The sequence below is a fragment of the Hyaena hyaena genome, unplaced genomic scaffold, assembly GCF_003009895.1.
Source record: "Hyaena hyaena isolate Hyena2069 unplaced genomic scaffold, ASM300989v1 scaffold_308, whole genome shotgun sequence".
Lineage (NCBI taxonomy): Eukaryota > Metazoa > Chordata > Mammalia > Carnivora > Hyaenidae > Hyaena > Hyaena hyaena.
This window is the reverse complement of record NW_024080942.1, coordinates 1,936,344-1,962,390: the sequence shown is the minus strand read 5'-3', so window position 1 is coordinate 1,962,390 and position 26,047 is coordinate 1,936,344. Positions and strand designations below refer to the sequence as shown.

Here is a 26,047-nt window from a genome sequence, read left to right as displayed (position 1 = left end):
GAGTCCAGTCTCTCAGTCGTCATTCCACGGCAGCTTCGGGTCCCTTGGGTGGGCCGCTGGGGCCAGCGGGACAGAGGGCACCGGTGGTTTGGGTGGCACCTTTGCCCCTCCTGCTGGGCCCTGTGGAGGGGATTGATAAGGAAGGGGAAGAAGTTAATTGTTCCTCCGTTCCACCCTGTAAGATAGGGTAGAGCGGTGCAGAGGGTTTAGTTTCCTTTTTCGGCGGCTCCAAAGCCTGGGAGGGTGGGTCCTTTTCAGCGACCGCCAGGACCTCAGGTTTCTGTGGAGGCAAGAAACTTTTTAAAAATTTTTTTTTTTATTTTTTTTTATTTTTTTTATGGTTTTTTTTTTTTAATTTATTTCTAGGAGAGAGAGAGAGAGACAGCGTGAGCAGGGGAGGGTCAGAGAGAGAGGGAGTCACAGACTGAAACAGGCTCCAGGCTCTGAGCTGGCAATCAGCACAGAGCCCGACGCGGGGCTCGAACCCACGAACCGCAAGATCATGACCTGAGCGAAAGTCGGACGCTTAACCAACTAAGCCACCCAGGCGCCCCAAGAAACTTTTTAAAAAAAATTTTTTTTTAATGTTTATTTCTGAGAGAGAGAGACAGCGTGAGCAGGGGAGGGTCAGAGAGAGAGGGAGACACAGAATCTGAAGCAGCTCCAGGCTGTGAGCTGTCAGCACAGAGCCCGATGTGGGGCTCGAACCCACGAACTGTGAGATCATGACCTGAGCCGAAGTCAGACGCTTAACCAACTGAGCCACCCAGGCGCCCCCGAAAACTTTTAATCTATTATCTCCAGCCTAGCACCAATATTTGCAAAATGGGGTAAAAAGAAGCCGAGGGTTTAGACTCAGGTTGTTGGGACTTAGCCTTTCGGGACAGCGCCCGTTTCCCAGAAGTCTGTCCCATCTCGTCAGTCTCAGTCGCCCACTAATAAAAGTCTAACAGACACAACCGACAGCCACACACACACACACACACACACACACACACACACACACACACACAGAGAGACAGATAACAAAGTTTGCTGCTCACGCCGCGGCAAAGAAACTGAAACTGGAACTGGGACGAAGGCTTTCGGTTGGATCGTGGGCACAACCTGCCTTGTCCCTCTGAACCAATACAGAACACAGGTTAGGGACAGTCCGCTGGACACTTTGTCCCCTCCAATACAGAAGGAGCCCAGAACGTCTTCCAGGTCTCCCGCAACCGTGGCCCCCAGCGCGTCTGCCTTGACCAATTTTGGTCGCCTAATACAGATTTGTCTCGAGACCAGAGTTACATAGATAAACACAACAGAAAGAGATTCTTACCAGCTGGCTGGCCCTCTGGTTCGGGGGTCCTGGGGGTCTTGGGGCATCCTAGACAATTCCCCAAATGTGTCTGATTCGTGAGTCCCCTGAGACCCCCAAGGAGCATACACCGGTGCAAGTACAAAAGGGTCTTTATTACAAGCTCGAGCAGGGGCTCACCTGCCTACCGGTGTAGTAGCAGAAGGTGAAGCGAAGAACAATAGCGAACAGGGTTTTTAAGGGGTTAGGGAAGGGGGTGTTACAGCGCACACGTTGTACGTGTAGCATCATCACATAAGCACCAGTTTTTTCTTTAAATGTTGTATTTATTTCTGAGAGAGACAGACAGCATGAGCAGGGGAGGGTCAGAGAGAGAGGGAGACACAGAATCTGAAACAGGCTCCAGGCTCCGAGCTGTCAGCACAGGGCCCGATGCGGGGCTCGAACCCACGAACTATGAGATCATGACCTGAGCCGAAGTCAGACACTTAACCGACTGAGCCACCCAGGCGCCCCATGGTCTTTCTTCTTCGTACTTACTCCTGGCAACAACACATGCCTTCTGCACCTCCTTATCTCACATGGTGTCTGTCCACGTGAGCTCCATTTTGTCCAGGAATAGTACCTGGCACACAGTCTTGCACTCTGTAAAGACACGTTGACCAAATGAATGAATGACAGAGATGACATCTCCCCAACATCCAGACAATGGTACCATGTTTTCCCCAAATCAGTGTGGTGACACCATCCCACCGGTATCTGAGCAATGGAGGCATGTCTTCCAATATCTGATGTCAAAATATGATTTTCAAGGCAAAAACAAAATGCAACTTCCATACAAATACAGAGAGAGCACAATCAAGTGTTTGTTTAGCTCACCAATGAGGAAACCAACAGGTTCCCAGAGGCTTTGAGGGAGGGGTCCAGGTGAGCACAACACTGGCAGGTGCCACATGTGGCAGCAAGACCGTGTTTCTCCAGGACTGAAGTCCTCTGTGTCTTGTCCGACGGATGTCTATACCATATCAACCTAACTTCAAAATATCAGCAAAGACACCTCCAGAGAGACCTTCAAGGATAAGAAGGACCCTTGTGCGGATTTCCAAGTTTGAGATAATATTTTTAACACTAGAGGCTGGTGGCCTCTCCCCCAACCATCCCACCTGAGTCTCCTTCTCCCCATTTTGGCCCCAAGGCCCAGATCCCCACCTGGTGAAGTGAAAGATGGTGTGGTACGGCTCAGGGCAAGGGCTCTAGACTTCATGGGGCACCAGAGCTTTGTGTCTTGAGGTGAATCCTGCAGAAAGGGAGGATAAGGTGGCCGATCCTTCCTTCTCTTCCCTCCCCGCCCCTTCCTCTTCCCTCAAAAGGGGGTGTGGAATAGGTGGGCCCGCAGATGCATCCACTGGATTTTCTGTTTTGTGTCCTTCATCATCAGCCTTGGATTTGTCAGGTGCCTGCTGCTTCCCTGCTGGGTCTGGGGTGAAGGGATGAAAGTGTCATTTAGTGGCAAGGGACATTAAGGGAGCCTGGTTGGGCCCAGTCGCAGCCCCTGCTCCCCTTGACGGTACCTCCAGCACAAAGAGCCCTGGGCCTCCACACTGCAGACTCCAGGCCTTGTTTTCACATGGTCCCAAATTCAGAAGGCTTGTCCCTAACACACAGGTGACCACATAGGATTATGGGGTGTGTCCTGCCCTTGGGGCCATGTGGGGCAGAGTCCAGCTGTGCTTCTTCCTTGCCCTCACCAGGTCCTGTGGATTTGAACTAAGTCCAGTGCCCCTCACCTTGCTCCTCCCATACCACAGCCCTAACTCACTGCCTCCCCTGGGTTAGAACAACTCTCTGCACCTCAGGTCTGCCTTCTACTTCTCTCCTTCCCTACAGGCCATCCTTGCAGCAAAAGGAATCTTTCTCACCTGCAGACTATCTCTTGACTTTCCTGAGATCCAAGCCCCCCCCCCCCAATCTGTTTGGGGGAGAACCAGACATAGGGCTGTTTGAGCGTCCTGCTAGGACAGCTGGTCAGTGTGGGCATGACAGCTTTATTTGGACTCCCTGTCCTCCACTGAGTCCTGCTTTCCCTAGACACTCATTACAAGGGGCTGTGGTGAGGAGAAGGATGTGTCCACCAAGTGGGTGGTGAGGCTCTTGCATGGGAAGGGATGGGGCCCAGGACAGTGAGGCTGTGGCCCAGGTCATGGGATGCTTAGCCTTCCTAGTGCTGGGTGGAGGAACAGAATGACACTTCTCCCTCAGAGAACATGGAAAGGAGAGGGCTGCCCATTTAATGAGTCCAGCCATCATCAGATATTTACAACTAATTAGACTTCAACAATAAGCCTTCCTTAAGAAATTGGCCCACCCAGTGTCTCTGACAACTTTTCTTGGTCAGCCACAGTGAGTAGCAGGCTCTGTGCCACTTTCTCAGCAAGTCATGGTGTGCTTGTGGCTCCCAACATCTATCCATCAGAAGGTCTGTGGGGGCAGCCTACCCTCATCATTTCACAGTGCCTTAGGGTGACCTCCAAGCTGGGACCAAAGGTCCTTAGCGAATCAGATGTCATCCAGGATGATGGTCTCAGGGAGCAGTGACTGGCCAGGTGGAAAGGTGGGGGAAAGGAATAAGATCTGAATGAGAGCAGAGATGTGTTGTTGTGGTAGATTGCATCCAACAGAAGAATCTGGACTGTGAGACTAAAACCTCTGTGAGGTGTAAGTAGTAAGGACTGTGGACATTCTTTGAAAGGTCTTTTTGTTGTTGTTGTTGTTGCAGTTTTTAGATAGTTGAAGGGTTTAAAGATAAAATCAAATATATTAAATGCCTTGAAAAGGTTTTTAAGGTTTAAGGAAGTTTAAGTTAGTTTGTAAATGAGAGAAGATATTAACCGAAGGCCCTTTTATAAGCGACCATTATAATTTCATAAGTAGAATATTAATGTTTCTGACTAGAACTTATATATTTTGCGGCCAAATTATTAGGTGCGTACATGTTTAAAGTTATCTTCTTTTCTTTTTCTTTTTAATTTTTAGTGTTTATTTCTGAGAGACAGAGCATGAGCAGGGGAGTGGCAGAGAGAGAGGGAGACACAGAATCCAGAGCAGGCTCCAGGCTCTTAGCTGTGAGCACAGAGTCCGACGTGGAGCTCTAACTTGTAACTGCAAGATCATGTCCTGAGCCAAAGTTGAATGCCCAACCAACTGAGCCACCCAGGTGCCCCTAAAGTTATTTTCTTTTACCATTGAACTCAACCTTTTATTATTACCTTCTGTATCTCTGTGACAGTTTGCATATAAAATTTATTTGTTGATATGTTAATAAAATTGTTAATATGGCTACATCTGCTTCATTTTAGTTAATAGTCATGTGGTATGTTTCTTCCCATTCTTCTACTTTCAAATTTCTTGTATCCTTGTGTTTCAGATGATTCCTATCTTCTGTAAGTCACGTAAAATTAAATTATTTTTAACCAGCCTGACAGTACTGGTCATTTAGTCCCCCTGGATTTCAGACTTCTTGCCATTGTTTCAAGCCCCGCCCCCCCGTCTGTGGTAGTTTGTTATGACAGACCCAGAAACTGAGATGGGTTCTGTCAGTATGCTTCCTTAATGATTTTGCATTTAGTTCTTCCTGTCAGAGGCAAGAAGACAACTGGTGACATGGGATAAAGTAACTAAAAGAAAACAAAGTGCCATATGTCAGTATTAAGAAATCAGAAGACATCAATACCATATTTAATAATGGTCATCTGGGGGAGATTGGAGGTGGGGTTTTCACATTCTGTATTCTTTATTTCACTAAACATTTGTGTTTTTTCTTTTTACAATACCAATATGACTTATGCAAGGAATGAGTCAAGATATAAACTTAAAATAATAAAAAGAAGAAAAATTAAATCCCTCTGTTTTTTGTGTGTTCACAATTTTGGAGTCCTGTGAAGTTTTGGGGGTGAGTGGTGAAAATGGGGAAATTAAATGGGAAAGATTCATATTCAAAACGTTTATTATTTCCATTCTTTTACCTTTTTATTTCAAAAATTATTTATTTTCTTATTTACTTAAAGTTTATTTATTTTTAGCTAACTTATGCCTGTTATATGTTATTTGTAATAGAAAAATTTGGGAACAACCTAAATATTCAACAATATGGGATTGATTAAATACCCCTCTATACTATAATGGACTCATTATGCTATGGGGAACATATGCAGCTATTAAAAATTTTTTTTTCTTAAAAGTATCTATTAATATGGAAAAATGTTTATGATATACTCTTTTGAATAAAGCATTTACAAAATGGTGAGAGTAGGATGTGTTAACCTTTTTAATTCCTTTTTCTTTATTCCTTAAAACATATTTTTAAAATATTTAAATGTTTAGGGGTGCCTGCGTGGCTTAGTCAGTTAAGCGTCCGACTTTCGCTTAGGTCATGATCTCGCCGTTCATGGGTTCGAGCCCCACGTCGGGCTCTGTGCTGACTGCCAGCTCAGAGCCTGGAGCCTGTTTCAGAGTCTGTGACTCCCTCTCTCTCTCTGACCCTCCCCTGCTCACGCTGTCTCTCTCTCCTAGAAATAAATAAAAAAACATTTAAAAAATTCATAAAATATTTAAATGTTTATTTTTGAGAGAGAGAGACAGAGCACGAGTGGGGGAGGGGCAGAGAGAGAAAGAGACACAGACTCTGAAGCAGGCTCCAGGCTCCAAGCTGTCAGCACAGAGCCTGGTGACGTGCTGGAACCCACAAACTGAGATCATGACCTGAGCCGAAGAAGTTGGATGCTTAATCGACTGAGCCACCCAGGTGCTCCTATTGCTTAAATTGTTTTTTTAATGTTTATTCATTGTTTTAGAGACGGAGAAAGACAGTGTGAGAGGGGAAGGGTCAGAGAGAGAGGGAGACACAGCATTCAAAGTAGGCTCCAGGCTCTGAGCTGTCAGCACACAGCCTGACGTCGGCACGCGGGGCTCGAACTTACGTGAGATCATGACCTGAGCCGAATTTGACACTTAACAGACTGAGCCACCCAAGCACCCCAATGTGTGTTTTTAACTTTGTTTTTTGTTTTTTTTTTTTTTTGAGGTAAAATTTATATAACAAAAATTTAACCATTTTAAAGTATATAATTTAGTGTCGATATATTTGCAACGTTGTGCAATCATTACGTCTACCTAGTTCTTTTTTTTTTTTTTTTAAATGTTTTATTTATCTCCAGGAGAGAGAGAGACAGCGTGAGCAGGGGAGGGTCAGAGAGAGAGAGAGGGAGATACAGACTCTGAAACAGGCTCCAGGCTCTGAGCTGGCAGTCAGCACAGAGCCCGACGCGGGGCTCGAACCCACGAACCGCGAGCTCATGACCTAAGTGAAAGTCGGACGCTTAACCGACTAAGCCACCCAGGCGCCCCAATGTCTACCTAGTTCTAAAACCTTATATCACCCACAAAGGAAGCCTCATATCCATAAAGCAATCACTCACCATTCCCACACTCATCCAACACCTGGCAATCATTTCTGGTCCCTATGGATTTGTTTACTGTGGCTGTTTCATATAAATAGAATCATATAATATGTGGCCTTTTTTGTCTGGCTTCTTTCACTTAGCATAATGTTTTCAAGGTTCATTCATGTTGTAGCAGTGTTCAGTAATTTATTCCTTTTTGTGGCTCAATAATATTCCATTGTAAGGGTGTATCATATTTTGTTTATGCATCCATCTGTTGATGGATTTGGTTGTTCCCACAGTTTCTACCTTTTGTCTATTGTAAATAGTGGTGCTATGAACATTTGGGTACAAATATTTGTTTGAACACCTGTGTTCAATTCTTTTGGGTATATACCTAGGAATGGAATTGCTGGGTCATATGAAAATCCTGTTTAACTTTTTGAGGAGTGACTACATTGTTTTGCACAGTGGCTGCACCATTTTACATTCCATCAGCAATAATATGAGGGTTCCAATTTCTCTACATACTCATTCACACTTATTATTGTTCTTTTTGAATTGTTATTATTTTTATTATTATGTTATAGTAATATATTATTATTATTATTGTCATACTACAGTAATGGGTGGGACATAATATCACATTGTGATTTTGACTTGAATCTCCGTAATGACTTTTCCCTAATGACTAATGATGTTGAGCATATTTTTATGTGGTTTTTACCATTTATATATTCTACAGAGAAATATCTTTTCAAACATTTGTCCAGTTTTTAATTGAGTTGGTTATCTTTTTATGGTTGAGTTATAAGAGTTCTTTATATATTATGGACACTAGACCCTTATCTGACATATGATTTGCAAACATTTTCTTCCATTTTGAGAATAATCTTTTCACCTTCAGGATAATGTGCATTATTAGTTCATTTTTATAGAAAATAAGAGATACATCTCCTTCATTAAAAGAAGGAAAAAACAACCTGAAGAAATATTGTCCTAAACCAATGGTGACTATCTCTGCGTAGTTTGGATTGTCACTCTTGTTATTTCTGAATTAATTGTGGCAATGTTTTCGAAACTTTCTAATTTTGCAAAACGGTAAATGGAAAGTGAAAGTTCTAATCGCTAGCTCATGTTATTACCACTTCTATGCATCATGTAAAGGACCTGAAGTGAATGGACATTTAGGAGGTTTCTGAACGCACACGGGGGCAGGGTCCTGAGTGCTGGGGAAGTGGGTAGTCCCGGCTCTTACTCATCATTCTGTTTTGTTTCTGCCGCTCTCTGGGGCGCACCTTGGGAAAAGGAAACTGAAACCGAATCTGAGTTCAACCACTGGTGAGGCTCTCTTCCCGACACTGCCCCCTGACGTGTACAGCCCTTCATAAAAGGGCTGAGCATCTGGAGAGCTGGAAGCCGAGAGGCAGCCAACTCGTCTGCGCCTGTGGAGGACCCGGTGCCAGAGCCAACAGCCATGGTGAGGGGGGTTTGACAGGGGGGTGGGGCAGGTGGGCTTTGTACCAGTTGATTTTCCTCCCTCACCGCTGGGGTCTCCCAGGGGTGGAGCCCTCACTGTGTGCAGGACCAGTGGAGATGCTCAGAGCTCCCTTGGGTCTCTAATCTTGGGTCCCTAATCATGAGGGGGGGGGAGAGAACTCCTTCTGACACCAGGGTCTTGGTCTTGGAAAGCGGGTTTTCCCCAGTGTTCAACCCTGAGATCCTTGGCATTGGCACAGAGGGGCATCTTAGCGGGCTACGGGGGGTGAGGTGATGGCTGCCAGTGGCTGCCTTTCCATTTCTGGAAATGCCCCTTGCCCTCAGCGCCTGGGGTCCCTTTCCTGGTGGGTGGGGAGGAGAGCGGCATCCCCAGCCCCTAGGAGCTTGCCCTGTGGCCAATGCCATGCAGGTAGCTCAGTAGGACTGAGGCCAGGGTCTGTGAGTCTGTGTGATGTCCACAGGCCGGGGACCTGAAGGTGAAGATGCTGGGGGGTGAGGAGTTCCTGGTGCCCCTGAGAGACAACATGCTGGCAGCGGAGCTGAAGCAGCAGATAGCCCAGAAGACTGGCGTGCCTGCGTTCAAGCAGAGACTGGCCACCCACCCTGCCGGCACGTTGCTGCGGGAAGGGGTCCCCCTCCTCAGCCAGGGCCTGCGTCCCGGCAGCACCATCCTGCTGGTGGTGCAGAGCTGCGAGGATCCCCTGAGCATCCTGGTGAGAAACAACAAGGGCCGCAGCATCGCCTACGAGGTCCGGCTGACGCAGACGGTGGCTGAGCTCAAGCGGCAGGTGTGCCTGCAGGAGCATGTGCAGGCTGATCTGTTCTGGCTGAGTTTCGAGGGGAAGCCCATGGAGGACCAGCACCAGCTTGGGGAGTATGCACTCACACCCCAGTGCACTGTGTTCATGAATCTGCGCCTGCGGGGCGGGCAGGACCAGGACAGCAGCGCTGAGAGCTCCCCAAGTTCCTGACCAAGTGCGGGTAATAAAAGCTGACACAAAATTGAATGGCTTCTTCCGTTTCTGCCCTCCTCCTTCCCCCAGCACCCTCACTTCTGCACCCTTATTGATGAGGCTGGAGGAGAGGCAGAGGAGGAAGTGGGATAAGGAGACCCAGGGCCACTGGGTGGTCACTAGGCTGCATTTGTCAACTAAGTTAAGGGACAAGTCTAATGAGATCAAAATAGTGACCCCCCTCCCCGCCACTCCTCGGAGAAATTGAAGATGTCCCCTCACCTTTGGGAAATTAACTTCTAGAGAAAGAAGAGAGGCACACCTGCTGGCGCCCACCCCTATCTCCAGGTTGAGCCCCAGTCAGCCCCTGCATAACTGGTTCCCATCCCCCACATCTAGCTCAGCAGACGGTACTGGGGAGGGAAGGCGTGGTCAGGTTCTTACTAGGGCCAGCACCCCTGGAAGTGCTGGGCGGGTGAGGCCCTAGCGCCCACCGGGCTGGGTTGTGGGGCAGGCTCCTCCACTCCTGCCCGAGGTCCTCCGAGACCCTCCAGCCCGCCCTGTCCAGCCTGCACTGGTCTGCAAGCTGCTGAGTGGAGACTGTTCGCTAACAAGTACACCTTAACGGAGACGCCATGACCAGCAGGTGAGGGGCCTCCCAGAATGGGGGATTCCTCCAGTCCAATATGGAAGCGCTTCTCCCAGATGGAGGGCGCACACCGAATTTGACACAAACTACACCTGCTTCCAGGTAGAATGTTTCTTTCTGTACCGATTTCCCAAGGATTCCATGGGAGCCAGACTGAGTCAGCTTTGGACACAGGCAAGATGGGCGTGGGGAGAGACATAGAGAACACATACACATTTCTCTGGGCTAAGGTCCACGACTCTCGGAACACTCAGCCCTCAGCCTTCAGGGTGTTCAGGGTAATTTGGCTGGAGACCCAGAAGCCCCTTTCTGGTCTGTGGGGGTCTGTATCTGGGCTGAGAGGCTTCTAGGTCTTGCTCATCTGTGACCAATATTTGTAGACAGGCAGCTGTGTGTATGTGTGTGGGAGGGGTTCCAGCTTCATTTCCTGGGTCCCCACCTCGTCAAGTGTCAGACTGGCAAGTGTGAGCATACACCCTTGGCGCCATCCTCCTTCCCTGACCCCCCCCCCGCCCCCCCAGGGTCGGGGACGGTGAGGTCCTTCACCGGCGGGGCCGCTTGCACCACTCACCCTCCGCTGCTTCTGGCTCAGAGATCTGCGGCGGGCTTGGGGGGGGGGGGTGCCACACATTCAGCTCTGGGGGGACAGAAGGGGTCTCCTCCCCCGCCCCCGCGACCTTCAGCCAAGCTAGGCTCTAATTTGTACTCTCTGGATCTCCGTTTACCCGATGAACCTAGACAGGCTGGCTGGAGAAGCGCGCACCTAAGGGCCGGGAGGGGGCGTGGCTGGCGGCGCCCCGCCGACCGCGCGTTGCGGCGGCCGGACTGCAGAGGGAGCCCTCGGCTCTGCGCGGAGGCTGGGGCCGAGCCGGGCCGGGCGGTGGGCGGGCCTGCGCGCCCTCCTGCCCAATCACCACAGCCCCCGGCCCGCGCCGGTCCGAGCCGGCCGGGGGCGCGGCCTGCTGGGGCCGCGTTCTCGCCTGCGCCGGCCGGGGGTCCGGGGCCCCCGCGAGTTTCAGTCCCCAGGGGCTGTGGTGTCCCACAGGGGCTCTTCCTGCCGGGAGAGGGGCGCAGCCCTGCAGGGTCCGAGGGGCAGCGGGCCCGGGACTTGGCAGCCCCCTCCTCCCGCGGCGCTGGCCCGGCGCAGCCTGGAGCCCCTTGGAAGTCCCGTCACGTCGCCTCCAGATTATGCATTAACCCGATTGCAGCCGCATTTCCTGGGCGGGGGTGAGGGGTGGGGGAGGGGCATCCAGGGGGGTGCGCCGCAGCAGAGCGAGCACCCCCCCCGGGCCCGCCCACTCCCCTGTCCCGTCCGCCCCCCGCCCTGCCAAGTCGCACCACCCACCGCGGCCCGACCCAGTCCAGCCCCCTCCCTCCCGCCGGCCCGGCCTCCGCCCGGCGCCGCTGTCCNCCCCCCCCGGGCCCGCCCACTCCCCTGTCCCGTCCGCCCCCCGCCCTGCCAAGTCGCACCACCCACCGCGGCCCGACCCAGTCCAGCCCCCTCCCTCCCGCCGGCCCGGCCAGCGCGCGGTGCCGCCCTCCCGGCGCTTTGTGCCCGGCTTACCCGGGTCGCTGGACCCCGCCACGGCAGGGGACCTGCGCGCCCTCCGGAGCCGGGGGGGGGGGGGGGGGGGGGGGGGGGCGGGGCGGCGGGGAGGGGGCGGGGCCGCCCCGGGTGCCGCCCCCGCGCCGCCCCCGCTCCCACCGCCTCCCGGGAGCTGCGTCCCGTCCTGTCTAGTCCCGTTCCCGGCGCGGCCAGGCCCGCGCGCTCGCTCTGGCCGCCTTCCGCCGTCCTCGGCCCGCGCCATGGCCACCCTGCGGCCGTCCGGCCCGGCCCTGCTGCAGCCGCTCCTGCTGCTCCTGGTTGTGGCCGCGCGCGCCCTGCCCAGCGCCGACGGGACGTGCCCGGAACGCGCGCTGGAGCGGCGGGAGGAGGAGGCGAACGTGGTGCTCACGGGCACCGTGGAGGAGATTCTCAACGTGGACCCGGTGCAGCACACGTACTCGTGCAAGGTGCGCCCCCGGCGGGACCCCGAGCCCTCCCCCCCCGAGCCCCTCCTGGAGGCCGGGGCTGGGGGCCTCTTCCTCTGCCATCCTGCGCCCCTAGCCCGGAGGCCCTCCTTTCGAGATGCTGGCCGCCCCACTGAGACCCCCGCCCCAGGCCGTGGGAACGGGCACCAGACGCTCCGCAGCTCCCGCTCCCGCTCCCTTGGCGACCGCCGAGCCCCCGGGTGGGGCGCGGGGTCCTGGAAAACTCACGACTGCCAGAGGGAAAGTTCCTGCGGTACTGCTGCAGGCCCACCTCGTGGTGCCCAGGCCCGGGAGACCCAACCGTGTCTGCCCCCCAACCCCCGAGCTCACTACCTTACTGGAAACAAGTGCGCCGCCCCCCAGGGAAACTGTATGGCTATCGCACCCCCTCCCCATAAGCCATAGGAAAGGAATGGGGACGAGGGGAGGTGATGCCTTCTGCTTGGGGTGAAAGTGGGAATTTGGCCTGTGGTTAGTGCTGTCACTCCATCCCAGAGGCCTTTACTAGGGTAAGGGGTGGGGGTCAGGAGAGAGTGGAGTGTACATCTAATCTCCCAACCCCAGGAACCCTCATGGGGGGGTGCTGCAGTGACTAGGTGTGGGGACAGGAGCAGAAAAGTGGGTGGGGCCGTTGCCGAGCCTCAGATGTGGAGGGGTGCAGGGACAGGTGCCCATCATGCTCCTAGGAGAATGGGATCCCCCTGGCCACAAGGAGAGGGGTCCTTGCCTGGCCTCTCCCTCAGTTGGATCTGGGAGTCCCCTGGGATAGGTATGGTGGGGTTTTTTCCCCCCCACAATACGTTCTTAGGGAGGGCTCAAGGGATCCAGGGCCCATCCCTGCTTTGGCCCCTAAAACCACCTCCCTGACCAGAAATCGGATCATTCCTTCTCCATGGAGATGAGGGGGGGGGGTGGCAGCTTCTTTCAGATTGGCCTGTGTTGGCTACAGCTGGGATCCCCTGCCCAGCCCCCTCCCCTCCACCACGCCAGGGCACTTTGCCAAGTCCCTGCAGGATTTTCCCGACTTCCTCCCCGCTGCTCCTGGGTGTGGCTGGGGTGGGGGGAGGCGATGAAAGCAGCCCAGCCCTCTCCCTGCTGGTTATCATCCTTCTAGAGCCTACTGTGTGTCTGGGGTTGGGAGGGATGAGGTTGGACACTTGGGCCACTGGAAGGTGGAGAGTCCCCACAGATGCTGCCTTCCCAAGGCTCCCAGCAGGGACCTGGCAGGTGGGCAGGCCACCATTGTCTTTCATCACCCATTCCAGAAGTCTCAACTCCTGAAAGAAAGGGGCTTCTTCTCAGGGAGTGTGTGGTGAACTCATGTCCCCAGTGCATATGTCCCCATGGATCTGTTCCTTGGGAACATCCCGGTACAGCCTGCAGCTCCTGCGACCCCCCCTGTACCCACCCACCCCCCTCACCCCCCTGGGCTGTGGGCTTGTCTCAGGGCTTGGTTTGTCAGAGCAGGTACCCTCAGGGCCCCAGGAGTGAGAGTGTGTAGGGTGGGGCTGCCCTGTGCTGCCCAAACTTGATTTTGTGGTTCGAAGGCTGCCTTGACTGCATTCACTGTAGGAGCCTGGCAGGAGGAGGGGTCTTTCACCTCCTGGGGTGTGTGGGGGGAGAGGGTGTCTTAGCCCACCCACAAGGCTGTAAGGAGCCAAGCTGGCCCAGAGCCCTGAGCTCAGAGCCCATTGCTGTTCAACTCCATTGTCCATGTTAGCTGCTCTGGGCTCTCCCCAGGGGTGGGTAGACGGAGAAAGTAAGGACATGGAAAGCAGGCACCCAGGCCGGGTGGATCCCCTTCCCATTTCTTCCAGCCTGAGCTGAGATGGACATTATAGGAATTGGGGTGGCTGAGGTCGGTTAGACCCAGCGAGTGGGAGTACTGCCTCCTGGGTAAGGGTGCATGTCCTTCTGTGTGACATGCACAGGCCGTGGCATCCATCCAGTGTGTGTGCTTCCCTGAGGCCCCCTCCTGGGGGCTGATCCAGAGATCTCCGCACATTTCTGCCCAGGCTTTGAGTCTACTCTGGACATCTGGCCTGAGCAACTGAGGTGGGAAGAGAAGAAAAAGCCCAGGCACCCAGTCTGGTACTTGTTCCTGGACTCTGTGGTCTCTTCTCCCCAGTGGAAAGAGAATCACTGATACCTGCCCCCTCCCCCGCTCCCCCCTCCCCCCATGTCCACCCCAGGTTCGGGTCTGGCGGTACTTGAAGGGCAAACACATGGTGACCCAAGAGAGCCTGCTTGACGGTGGCAACAAGGTGGTGATTGGCGGCTTTGGGGATCCCCTCATCTGTGACAACCAGGTGTCCACTGGGGACACCAGGATCTTCTTTGTGAACCCTGCACCCCCAAACCTGTGGCCAGCCCACAAGAACGAGCTGATGCTCAATTCCAGCCTCATGCGCATCACCCTGCGGAATCTGGAGGAAGTGGAGCACTGTGTAGAAGGTATGTGGGGACTTGACCAGGGGCAGGCTTGGAGGAGCTCCACGTCATGCCCTGGAGTGCAGAGGAGAGTTTGCCGTAGGCTAGAGCACATGTGTCTTATGGTCATCAGATCTCCTTCCTTCCTCCCAGGACTCCCAGCTGAATCTGGCCATGGCAAGGTCAGCTCCAATCTCTGACATTTGCAGGGGTCCCCACTGAGCACCCCCTGCCCCACAATGCCACCATCTTTTGTCCTAGGGCCAAGCGAGTCCCTGTCTTGCAAAGGGACAGGCTTCCTCCTCTTGTGCTCACCCTCTCCCTCCTGGTCTTTTTTTGAGTGAGAGGAGTGGGCCAGGTGAATGAATACCAGCTGTTTGTGTTCTTGCAGGGGCCCAAACATCTATCTGGACGGCCCCCGATGTTGAGCAAACCCCTCAGAGTGGGGCATAGGGATTGGAGGAGGGGCTGGCTCCGTATGCGTTCCAAGAGGCCTGTCATTTCTGGAAGGGGGAATTTGTGTGGAGGGGGCTTCTAGGGGTTTGAGTGGGTGTGGAATTCTCTAATTGAGTCGAAGAGTGTTTCCCTGTCTGCTGTCCACACAGCACGTGGCTATTCTGAATGGCCCAAGAGCACCCCTCCCCCAGCCCAGCCTCTGGGAGGTGAGCTGGAATCATGACCAATGGCTTCCCTGCGGGTGGGGGTGGGCGTTGGGGGGAGGCCTTGCCCCAAGAGAGTCACAGTTGGGGGCTGAGATCCTTTGCTGGGGGATGTGGCAGGGAGAATGTAGGAACTGCCCCTCGCCCCCACTTCCTGTCTGTCCTCTCATGGCTGCCTGGGAAGGGATGCATTGGAGGGGGGGGGGGGCGGGGGTGGAAAGAACATTTCCTCCTCAGGGCAGTGGGAAGGGTCTGCGACTTCCTTTCTCGGAAAGGCAACCCTGTCCCTCTGATTTGTTCTTCTGACCAGCAGGGAAGTCCCACCTTCTATCTAACTTACTGCTGAGATGCTGGCTTGGTTTCTGTGGGATCCTGGACGGTGGTCTTGGAGGGACTGCGCAGGGGTAGGGGCAGGGCCTGAAATGGGGAGCCCTGTGGCATTTTGCCCCACCTACGGTTACCTGTTCCTGGGCCTGCCCCAGGGTCCTGGGCCACAGCATCACACGAGAAGCCGGCAGGGCTGTGTATTCCTGGCCCCTTCCCAGCACTGGCTCAGATGAGGGGGACCCAGCCTGGCCCTCACACCTTACAACCTTGCCCTGCTCTGGGTGCTTGAGTTCCAGGCTGTGGGATGGTGATACCCGGTTTGGGGGATAAGTGGGGGTGGGAGCGGGGGCTAAGGAGAGGCTAGAGAAGAGGGGTCAGGGTACGGAAAGTCCCCTGTCCCTATAAGATAGAGAGAGTGAATTATCAACTCTACAGCTGGGCGGGTCCAGCCTGAGGGTCTGTGACTCAGTAACTGTGGCCTTCTGTGGGGTCAGAGGGCATGTGGTAGGAGGGCCACCCTGGGCAGAACAAGGTTTGGCATCTTGCCAAAGCCTGTTCTACCCATGGCAGCCCCTGGCTCTGTATATGCCAGGCTGAGCACAGGGACAGCTGGAAAGGAAGGTACCCGAGGAGAGCCCCCCAGCCAGGACTGGGTGAGACTTGACCTACTGTGTGCCCTGGGCACCCAGCACTCAAGTACCAGGCCAGGACCTGAGCTCTAGCTGGAGATGGGATAGTGCTGGACCCGTATGCCAGTGGGCAGCACTGGGGCGGGCCTGCTAGGGAGGATGGTCTTGGGGAGAGGAGATGCAGAGAAAGGCATTAGCTATGACTATAGCTTGGGGCCTTGCAGGTGGAGTGGGGTGGAGGGGAAGAGCCTTCTGGGGAGGGGGGCGGTATAGACGGAGGAGCTTTGGTCCCACGGAAAGGTGCCTGGAAGTTTTGGGCTGGGTGACACAGATCTCTGCTTTGAAAGCAGACCAGGGTGCCATGGGGGCCGGGCTGGGAGGGCCAGGTGCTAGGTCAGGGTTGATGCATCCCAGTGGCCCAGGGTGAAGGGGTGCCTCCCCCTTGAGGCTCCGGAGGCCTGAGGCACAAGATCTCAAGGAACTGGGTCCAGGCTTGGGGAAGTATTAATCCCATGCCCACCTTTCCAAGCTGGGTGAGGGTGGGAGATTGGCCCGCCTCCTTTTCTTCATGAGATAAGGACCTTGGACCCCACCCCGGGACTCCACCCTAGGCTCTCTGGGAATCAAGGAACTCACCCTAGTGAGGAAGATGGATGGACAGGACTTGAGCTAAGCTGACCCTTCCCCATCTGATTCTGATCCCATTCTGTTCCCAGCGGCCCCATCGCCCCAGGTCCATAGGGCCCAGGGTGAAGCCTGAGCAGCCCCTAATCTTCGGAAGTCACACTGAGTCCCATTGTGTGCAGGACACCCCATCCCTAGTGTACTCCCCTCCCAATACCACCCCTCCCCCCATTCCTAAAGGCCCAGAGCAGCCAAAGTGGGGGGCAGTGTCCCTCCAGGTCCACCCCCTTGGGTATACCCTTGGCCTGCTCCCCCCCATCACTGCCTGGGCACTGCTCCTGCCAGTGTCCCTAAGGGGAACCTGCTGCTGGGCAGCACACACAATCTCTAGGACTTACCTTTCTCACTTTCTCGCCCAGGGCCTCCAGGGGCTTCCTGACTCTGTCAGGTCAGGCCCCTTCCCCAGCCTCCAGCCCCCAGGAAGGCTCCTCCTCCTCCCTTCCTCTGCCTGGGGAACCACATTCCTGGCATAACTGAGACAGGTATGTGTCACTCCCTGTGCGCCACCTTTGGGTGAGGGAGGCCTGCTGCTCTGGGGCAGCCTCTGCCAGAGGAAGACCCCTGCCCCCTGCTTTGTCAGAGAAGCAGCCTGGCTTCTTCCTGTGCCAGCTGCCCACGCACTGCGAGCCTGCCCAGGCAGCTGAGCAGCCATTTCCTCCAGTGCTCGGCCACCTTGCCCTGGTCTGGACACCACCGCGCACTCCCCCCACTCCCCCCACCCGCACCTCAGGAAGACTGGTCCTGGGGCTTCTGTAGCCCCCAGGAGGGACATGGAGGTCTGGGGCCCTTCCCTCCCCACTGGGAGCCTGGAGCAGAGAAAGGAAGTGTTGTCTGCCCTCACTGGGGCCTGGCAAGGGCTGGGGTCCTGGCTCAGGGACAGGGTCAGAGTGAGTCTGGCATTGGCCCGGCCCAGCCCTGCCCAGCCCTGAGGGGGGTCCTGGCAGCAGCAATCCCCAGCCCAGCCTGGCAGGCCTGATGCTAGTGAGTACTGTCCTCTCCTCCCTGCCAGGCCAGCTGTCTTGGGCCTGAAGGAGGGCTGTGCTACAGGTCCCGTCAGAGAGGCAGTGGGTCCTGGGCCCTCTGGCTTCTCTCGGGCCTTGGAGCTGGGTGGGGGTGGCAGACACGCGCTGCCCAGCTCTCCGCAGTGTGGGGGCAGGTAGGTGTTCAGGGGAGGGTTCTGGGCAGTTGGCTTTCGCACCCCCCCATTCATACCCTACTCCCCCCACATTCCTCCCTGCTGAAGTGGGAGGTAACTCCTCCCTGTTCCCTCTTCTGCCCTCTTGACTGGGTTCTCACCCCACCCCCTGCAGACCCCACCCAGTGTCCTCCTGAGCCCCTCCCCCAGGCGGGTCAGCCAAGAGGGCCGAGAGAAGGCAGGCCTGGACCGGATCGGAGGCTGTCTGCCCTACTCTCTCTTCCTCCGTTCCGCTGCTGGGGGGAGGGAGTCTGCCCAGGTGAGAGATGACCCCCCGCTGCGCAGTCCTGCCCCCACCTGGGGAGTCCTTGGCTGGAAGTCAGGTGCTTGGGGCACCTGCTGGCTTTGGCTTTGATTTTAGTGTACATTCGCTGGGGTAGTCCCAGGGGCGGGCTTTGCGTGCTCTCCTGTTACTTCCCTGGGATGTCTTCCCTTTGGGCAGGGCTAAGCTAGTAAAAACAGCTCTTGGCTTTTTCCAGACCCCACCCACCCCCTCGCTCCCCACCCAGAGAGGAGCCCCGGCCCCTGCAGATTGGAAATGGAAAAAAAAGATTGTTTTGGAACTGTCCTCCCCTCTCCTTCTCTTCACTGGGCCTCCCCGGGCTGTGCTGGGCCGAGCACATTCCCGTGGGGCTGGTTATGCCCTTGCAGCATCTCTGGGTGCTGGGACCCGTGTGCACAGAGGTAACGGGAGATCACCTGGTCAACACTAGCTGGCCTAGGTCTGGCGGCTACCTGTCCTCACAGGCTAAATGCAAGGGTAGCAGAGGGGAGGACGGGTCCGCCCCAGGGAAGTTAATGGGACAGGGGCCCAGGGTCCAGCACAGCCTCCTCCATCGTGGCTGTGTTGCTTCCTTCCAGAAGGGTTAACCCCCACCCCCAACCCCATGAGAATCAAAGCCTGCCCCCTTTCACCACAGGAGGGTGGAACACAGCTGTGGAAACAGGCCTTCTTCCCACCCCCCATCCCAGTCCTTTGCCTCTGTCTGTGGGACCCAGGCCAGATGCACCCTGTGTGCCCCCCAGCCCCACAAGTCCTACCCTTGCCCGGAGGCCTGGGGGCGGGGTAGAGAATGCACTCCCTTTCCTGTTCTGCCCTCCGGGCCCTGGCACTTCCCTTGCCACTGGAACAGGGGAATCAAGGCTCCCCTCCCAGGTCCCTGAGGCCTGGCTGGGGCTGGGCTGGCGGCTGCAGGCACAATCACCATGGTAACCTGGAGTCCTGTACACTTTAGAGGCCCAGGCAATTCTCACTGGAGGTGCTGACTGATAAGAAAAAGGGGCTCAGAGAAACAGGACAGCACCCCAGTGACAGTTACCCTAATGATAGTGACAGCTCAGTGAAGGAGGGTAACGTGCCCCGCCCCCAGGTTCTACACTGGGGCTTAGGAGGGGTCACGTTCAAGCCTGAGGCTGTGGTTCGGATCTGGAGAGGGGGTGACCTAGGCCTCTGGTGGAGCCTCCAGCCTCCCTTAGAGGGGCCTCTCCACCCAGAGCAGATCCTGAGAACTTCCTCTGAGGAAGACCCCCCGCCAGGGGCTGCTTACAGCTGGACCTGGGAAGGGGAAGCAGGCCCCCCCCACCCCCCACATAGAGTAGAGGCTCTGGAGAGGGGGAAATTTCTGTCCTCACATGCAGCCAGCTGTTTCCAGCTGTGTGGCCTGCACGTGTGTGCGCGCGTGTATTTGTATGCATGTGTGCATGGGTGCCTTGCAGCCACAGACATACTGATCTGGGCACGTGACAGTTCTGAGTATTAGCCCCAGCTGGTGCGTGTGGTTTGTGCCACCCTTGTTTCCCTGGGCTTCCTGGGGTGGGGGCCCTGCAGGTGCTCTGCCAACTGGCTGGTTGCAGGCAGCCTTTGCTTGTGACTCGCGGGCCTTAGAACAGGGCCCTGGCCTCTGCCTGCTGTTGGTTGTCCCACTTCCTGCCTGGCAGAGAACTGGACACTTCCTCCCGCAGGCTGTCCTCTGAGAGTGACCACAGTGGTTCGTCAGCGATAAGATGAAAGGGCTGTGGAGACAGGAGAGGGCCCCGGGGGCCGCGCAGGCTCACTGTCCCAGCATGAGCCTGTGGGACCCTGAGTCCGACACAGGGTGGTGGGGGTGGCAGGGCAGTTGGGGAGTCAAGCGGGGTGTCAGGAGGGCCGGGTCTGCGGCTGGCCAAGGTGGGCCGGAGTCTTCCCAGCTCCTCCTCTCAGTCGCCCTGCCCCTGCCCTGGGAGGAGCCGGCAGCCTGGCGTGGCTGCTGGAGGCGCCTGTCCCTCTGTCCACTGGTATGAGAGGCTCCAGTGCACATCTTGGAGGAATAAAAGCACAGACATCTGGGCCAGATGGTGGCCTGTTCCAACCTGCCAGAGCAGAGGGTATGTCCCCTCTCCCTGGAGGGAGGCAGTGAGGCTACGCCCATTCATGAAGCCATCCAGTGGTCCCTTCCTCCACGCATCCACTCACAGCCCAGCACCAGACCCTCACTAGAAAGGGGTTCATGCTGCCACCTGCACAGGGCCCTGCTGGGGGCCTTCCCAGGGAGGCCAGGCGTGAGCGAGGTGTTGAGAGGTGAAGGCAGAGGGGGAGGGGTGTTCTGGGCAGAGAAGACAGCACCGGGTTCAGTGGGTGCAGGGGACAGCAGGTGCCCGCACAGCTTGAGTGAGGGGTGCATGTGCAGGAGAGAGGGCGACCTGCGGCTGAGAGAGCAAGCTGGTCCCCCCCCTCTGACCTCGAGCCTTCCCGCCTGATGACAGCACCCTCAGTGCGATTCCCATTTGCTCTCTGCCTGGGAGGAAGCTCTGCCTACAGACTCCCATTACTGCCTCTGCTTTTCTGTCTGCAGCTCTCTCCTCTGGGTGTCTGTCTCTCTGCCCCTTTGCTCTCCGAACCTCTCTCTGTCTCTCCCCATCCACGGGAGTGTTTGCCACTCCTGTGCATCGTGATGCCCACGCAGTCATCACCTTCATAAAGCTCCCCCGCTCAGAACTTGGTGCCAGTCTGTGCATCCCCTGTTGCCTCCCCAAGGTGCCCAGTTCAACACAGCCAGGCGCTTAGCAGTAACACTCCCTGACTCACCACACACTGTCCACGCTTGGGTGCCGCGCTGACTCCCCCAGCTGTCTTTTCCTCCTGGAGATGGGCAGGGCCTCACCAAGAACGGGTGGATTTGGGGCTGTCCTGGAGAAGAGGGATGGAGTGTGACAGATCAGCCTCACTCCATCCCTACCTTTTCTACAGGCACCTACTCTCCTCCTCTATTCAGATGGCGCCCCCTGGTGACTGTGGCTGGCATCCTGGCAAGTGTCCAGGCCATGAGCGGGGCTCTATCCCTCAGTGCTCCCCAGCCTGAGGGTCTGCCCCTCTGGCTCCTTATCTCCTACCCCTAATCCCTGTCACCTTCAGGCTTCACTACACTGGCATCACTTGGTCTCTGTAGTCACCTCTGGAAGCTCTTCCTACTGATTTGTGCAAATCCCTCTCTGGATCATCCAAGTCTCTGTATAGATGTCATCCCTCAGACCCTCCAATCTAGTGTGCCCCCTGCTACACGGTAACCTCCCTGAGGGCAGAGAGCCTATCTGACGCAGGATATACTCAGCCCTCCCTGTGGAAGAGCTCAGATGGGCCAGTGCGTACAGGGCCCAGGGCACCCATGAGCAATAATAGGTAAGGAGTGAGGGATGGGTGCAGAGACTGCTGGGCAAGCAGCTGGCTTCCAAGCATCCAGCCTTGCTGAGTCCCTCTTCAAAACTGTCATTTAATGCCACCACCCTGCAGTGTGGACTACCCAGTGGAAGTGTGGGCCTTGCCTGGTAGCCGGGTGGGTGGACACACAGCCTGCAGAATCAAACATGGGTACTTCTTGGCTGCACCTGAGGTGAGACTCTGCGGCTTGGGCCTGACAAGCCCTCTTTCCCAGTGGCTGGCCCCGGGCCAGCAGCGACATCCCGCTGTGAAATGCCCATTGTCTGCTGAGGCCCAGGGAGAGGGAATGGCTGCGGCTTGAGAGCTGACATCAGGAAGCTGAGTAGGGGCTGCTCTGTCTGGTCCTCTTCCCCTTCCCCACCAGGGCAGCCAGACACCTGTGATTCTGGGCCCGCTAGGTAGCCTGTGCGCTATTGCTTTGCTCCATGTGGCGGCAGCTGCATTTACTACAGGTGTGGTGTGTACCTCAGGATCCCCAAGGATTAATGGGGGGGGGCAGACAGACTGGAGGTGGCACTGGCAAGGGGTGGGGGGACAGAGGCCTCGGCATTAGAGGTGTGGGTGGGCCTGTGCGTGTGAGACAGCCAGCGTGTATTCACGCCCGTGAGTTGTGCACTTGTACAACACCCAGTGCTGGTGCAAACTCGGGTGAGTGGGTGCACTTGGGTCTCTGCGTGGGTGACACCTGTAACACTGGATGTGTACGTGTACCTCTGTAGTCACGTGTTGCTGCGTGTGAGCCCAGAGACCAGAGGGGCTCGTTTCTGGCTCTGAATGTCCTCCGTTCCTTCCTAGGGCATGTGCCTGAGTGGGCTGGTCAGGGCTGAATGATTTTGAGTCTGAAGATCCCAAAATAGCTCTGGTAGCCTGCACTCCCCTCCCCCTACTGGGCCTGGGGCCTCAATGGCCCTTTGTCTCTCTGAAGGCGGAGAGCCCCTGTGGGGGGCTCAGACTCTGCCTGGGGCCAGGAAGGACAGGCTGCCTGCCGCTTCCCCTTCCCCCAAGCCAGGCCCTAAGCCCCACCACTGTGTTGGCCCGGAGGTCAGTCTCTCCCCTTGAAATGAGCTTCTGAAGGCCAGCCCACTTGCCCGCGGAGACGATCCCTTGCCGGCCCCCACCCCACCCCTGGTTTACACTGATCCCTGGACTTACCCTGGTTCCTTTATGCCCCTCCTCCTGAAGAGCCCACCCATGACGTATGGCAGCAGCAAACAGGGTCCACTGTGGGCCTGTGAACATTGCTTGGGGTTTGGCCGCAGGACTGTCCGTGGGCCCTTTTTGAGCCTAGGGACGGATGCAGACCCGGGGCGAGCTGCAGTGACACGTAGGTGGTAAATGGGAAACTGTGTGAATTGCCTGGGCTCACCACACCGAGTCTTTGGGCTCTGAGCCAAGCCCTGCCTTGAGAAGATAAAAAGTCAGACCCTGCCCTGGGTGCTCCCAGTCCCGGGTGGCGTCCTGGGGAGCTGCTGGCACCATCAGTGTGATGTGAGCGGTGCCAAGGTCCAGTGAGGTGAGGTAGAGGGTGGGAGGCATCCCTGAGGTGAAGGTGAGGCTGACCAGGGGCTGGGGTCTCCAGGTGGTCTGATGGATTGCTGCTCTGGGTCCAATGCACTGTGGGGTGAGGAAACCACTTTGTTGGCTTTTCCTGCAAAGTTTCATGAGGACTCAGGTTTCAGCCTCTGCTGTTGGGGATGGGGGACCCTGACAGGATGGGCTCACCCTGTGGCACTGGTGTGCCTGGCCCCTGGATGGAAAGGAGTCAAAGGAGATGGACCTCATAGAACTGGTCGCCAGCTGCCGGGTGCCGGTGGCTGCTCTTGCTGAGGAAGTGGCGGGGGGGGGGGGCAGAAGGGGGGGGGGGGGGGGGGGGTGGCTGCTCTTGCTGAGGAAGTGGCGGGGGGGGGGGGGGGAAGGGGGGGGGGGGGGGGGGGAGGAGCCTACCTGACGGGGGGGGGGGGTCTGTGGGGTTGGCTAAGAACATGTTTGTGACAAGGATGAATACATTCAAGGTGGAGGGACCTTCGGGAGAGTCCAGTTGGAGGCTTGGTGGGAGCTGAGCACTGTGACGACTGTTGGGGCCCTGGGGGGGCGTCACTTAGGATGAGTGGGGACTTGGCACTGGGAAGGGCCTGTTCCAGGGCAGAGGAGGAAGGGGGTGTGGCCAGTGCTTGTTTTCAGAGGTAGATGGAGATGGAGATGAGACCTAAGAGGGACCAGGGGTGGCGCTGGCGTCTGTGGCAATAGCAGCTTGGAGAAAAGGGGGACCTGCTGACCACACATACAGATAACCCTGTGGAGCCCTCAGTGTGTGTGTGAGTGTAGGTCTGAGCGAGGGGGCAGGTGTGTGAGTCTGTGGAGTGTGGATGGGCGTGACTGAGCACGTGGTGGGGAGGGGGAAGCAGTGGTGCAATTAACATCTTTTCCGCTGGGATAGGGACCGGAAGGGGCCCTGGGATGGGGCTGGGGGGGAGGCCTGATCTGCCTTGGAGGCCAAGCTTCCTCTCCCTCTCTCCTCAGAAAGGGCTGGCCGGCTCCAAGACGGGGACAGACGGAGGTCGCTGCAGAGACTCAAGGGCCTGTGACCAGGTCCGGGCTGGCAGCGGCCAGCGGTGGTGGGTGTGGCGGTGGGCGCCTCCCCCAGAGGACTGTGAAGGGATGGGACTGCAGGGCAGCGAAGGTGTTGGTCACTCGGGTGGCCACCAACGGCATCCTGGCCGCGGAGGGCAGGACGCGGCTGCTGTGGATGGTGGGGACGGTGGGCGGGACCTAGGGGAGGGGCGCCCTCTGGAGGCGTACGTGGGCAGGCCTGACTCTGGGAGGGACCAGACGCCCCTGGCCCGGCTGTGACGTCACGGCCCCGCCGTTCCCCGCGGGCCTCCGGGGGGCGCTCCAGGCTCGCGGGACCGCGCCGGGCGCCCCGCGCTATTTGCATAACACTTCTTCACAAGGAGCTCATTTGCATGTTTCTCTCTCCGCGGGGAGGGGAGGTGCGGGGGCTACGCGGGTGGTCTGAGGTGTTGCCACCAGTTCCCGGGAGGGTCGCCCTATCTTGCCTCCACCCTCCGTGTTGGGCCCCGCACACGCCCCACCTGTGTGTGTACCTGGGGACCCCCCCCCCACAAGCGCAGGGGCGGGGCCAGAAGCACACAGGGGCACGCGCACCCCGCAGCGTGGAGGGGGGTCCCGCGTGCGGGCCTGAGCCCCGCTGCTGGACTTGGAGCGCCTCCGCCTAGCCCTCCGCCGCCTACGCACGCAGTGTGGCCCCGCGTAGCCGGGTGGGCTCGGTCGGGGCCCCGCCCCGCCCCTGACCCCGCCCCACACCTTCTGGCTCCGCCCACCCCGTCCCGAGCCCCCCGGCCGGAGTCCCCCCCCGGCCCCGGCACCTGCCTCCTCTCCTCCCGCCCCTGTTCCTCCGCCGGCCCGGGCTCCCACCTCACCCCCACCCCGCGCCCCTGCGTCCTCGTTTGTGCCGCCGCCCTCCCGTCCCCTTCCGCGCGAGCCACGACTCCCCACGGACACCGGGGTCCCCGGAGGCGTCTTCCTTTGTCTCCGCTCCCCGCCCTCCCGCCGCGGCGCCCCTCGCCCCTCACTCACCGGCCCAGCCCCGGCGAGGGCGGCGGGAGCCGAGGCGCGGCCCTCCGCGGACCCGCTCTTTATTCTCTCCCTCCCGACGCGCGCGCGCCGCTCCCGCCGCCGCCTGCGCCGCTCCCGCCTCTGCCGGGGACCGAGCCCTCCGCGCCCGGCGCCGCCCCCGGCCGAGGGCCCCTCGCCGCCAGCAGCCCTCGGACTGGCCCTTCCGGGGTCGCCGGGCGGGCGGGACCGGGGGCTCCCAGGGGCCCGGAAAGACCGAGCACGCCGGAGAGCTGCGGGCACCTACGGCTACCGGGCTGTGGACACGGGGTGGCCGCTGGCTGGCCCTCAGTTTCTCCTCCGCCTCCCCCTGAGCCCACATTTGGGATTCTACTCCAGGAGAATTTTGCACACCTCCCATTATGAGCCTCGAGGGCTGCGGAGGGGTCCTGGCTCTCTCTGGGCTGTGACCGGAGCTGAACTTTGACAACAGAGCTGCTGTCAGCTGCCCCGGGGGTCCCAGAATGGGGGGAGTTGCCCCGAAGAGGCCCAAGGGCGCCCCTTGAGCAACCCCCACACCCTGAGAGTGGGAGCTGAGGAGCCCAGGGCCATGCCTCCACTACCTCTGGAGAGGGACCCGCGGCAGCAGCGCGGGGTCTCCCTGCTGGTGCGATATTTTATGATCCCCTGCAACGTCTGCCTGATCCTGCTGGCCACGTCTACGCTGGGCTTCGCGGTGCTGCTTTTCCTCAACAACTGTACGTGGCTGTGGGCATGGCCACCCCTGCCCCCTCCGGGCAGGCTCGTGTGACCCTCCTTCTTCGGGCTGAGTTCCCCGTCTCGCTACCAAAGACTGGGGGAGAGGCAGGGTCACATAGAGGCTACCAGCTGAGAGGCCACTCCTATGGGCCACCTGCGTCTTCCGGGGACAGGATGGGGCATTCTCTGGATCCCCGGGCCACTCAAAGCTTGACCTTGGGTTAAT

At 57.4% G+C, this 26,047-nt stretch overlaps 2 protein-coding genes and 1 long non-coding RNA gene across 4 annotated transcripts in view; 2 read left to right on the top strand and 1 right to left on the bottom strand.

Moving 5' to 3' along the window:
• Positions 1-1,777: 1,777 nt before the first annotated feature.
• LOC120242561 lies at positions 1,778-25,149 on the bottom strand. Its single transcript, XR_005531112.1, has 4 exons — positions 25,087-25,149; positions 2,510-2,597; positions 2,180-2,369; positions 1,778-1,945 (listed from the first exon to the last, which is right to left on the bottom strand). It is a non-coding gene; the product is annotated as an uncharacterized LOC120242561 (long non-coding RNA).
• ISG15 (ISG15 ubiquitin like modifier) lies at positions 8,059-9,245 on the top strand. Its single transcript, XM_039248396.1, has 2 exons — positions 8,059-8,218; positions 8,700-9,245. Exons 1-2 carry the CDS (start codon positions 8,216-8,218, stop codon positions 9,207-9,209), a joined length of 513 nt encoding a protein of 170 aa, XP_039104327.1. The 5' UTR covers positions 8,059-8,215; the 3' UTR covers positions 9,210-9,245.
• AGRN (agrin) overlaps positions 11,574-26,047 on the top strand; it is a 33,999-nt gene continuing 19,525 nt past the window's right edge. For both annotated transcript variants that reach the window (XM_039248395.1, XM_039248394.1), the window contains exons 1-2: positions 11,574-11,853; positions 14,064-14,325. In XM_039248395.1, the coding sequence (XP_039104326.1) occupies positions 11,647-11,853; positions 14,064-14,325 (469 nt within the window). In that variant the 5' untranslated portion in view covers positions 11,574-11,646. The remainder of the gene's footprint in view (positions 11,854-14,063; positions 14,326-26,047) is intronic.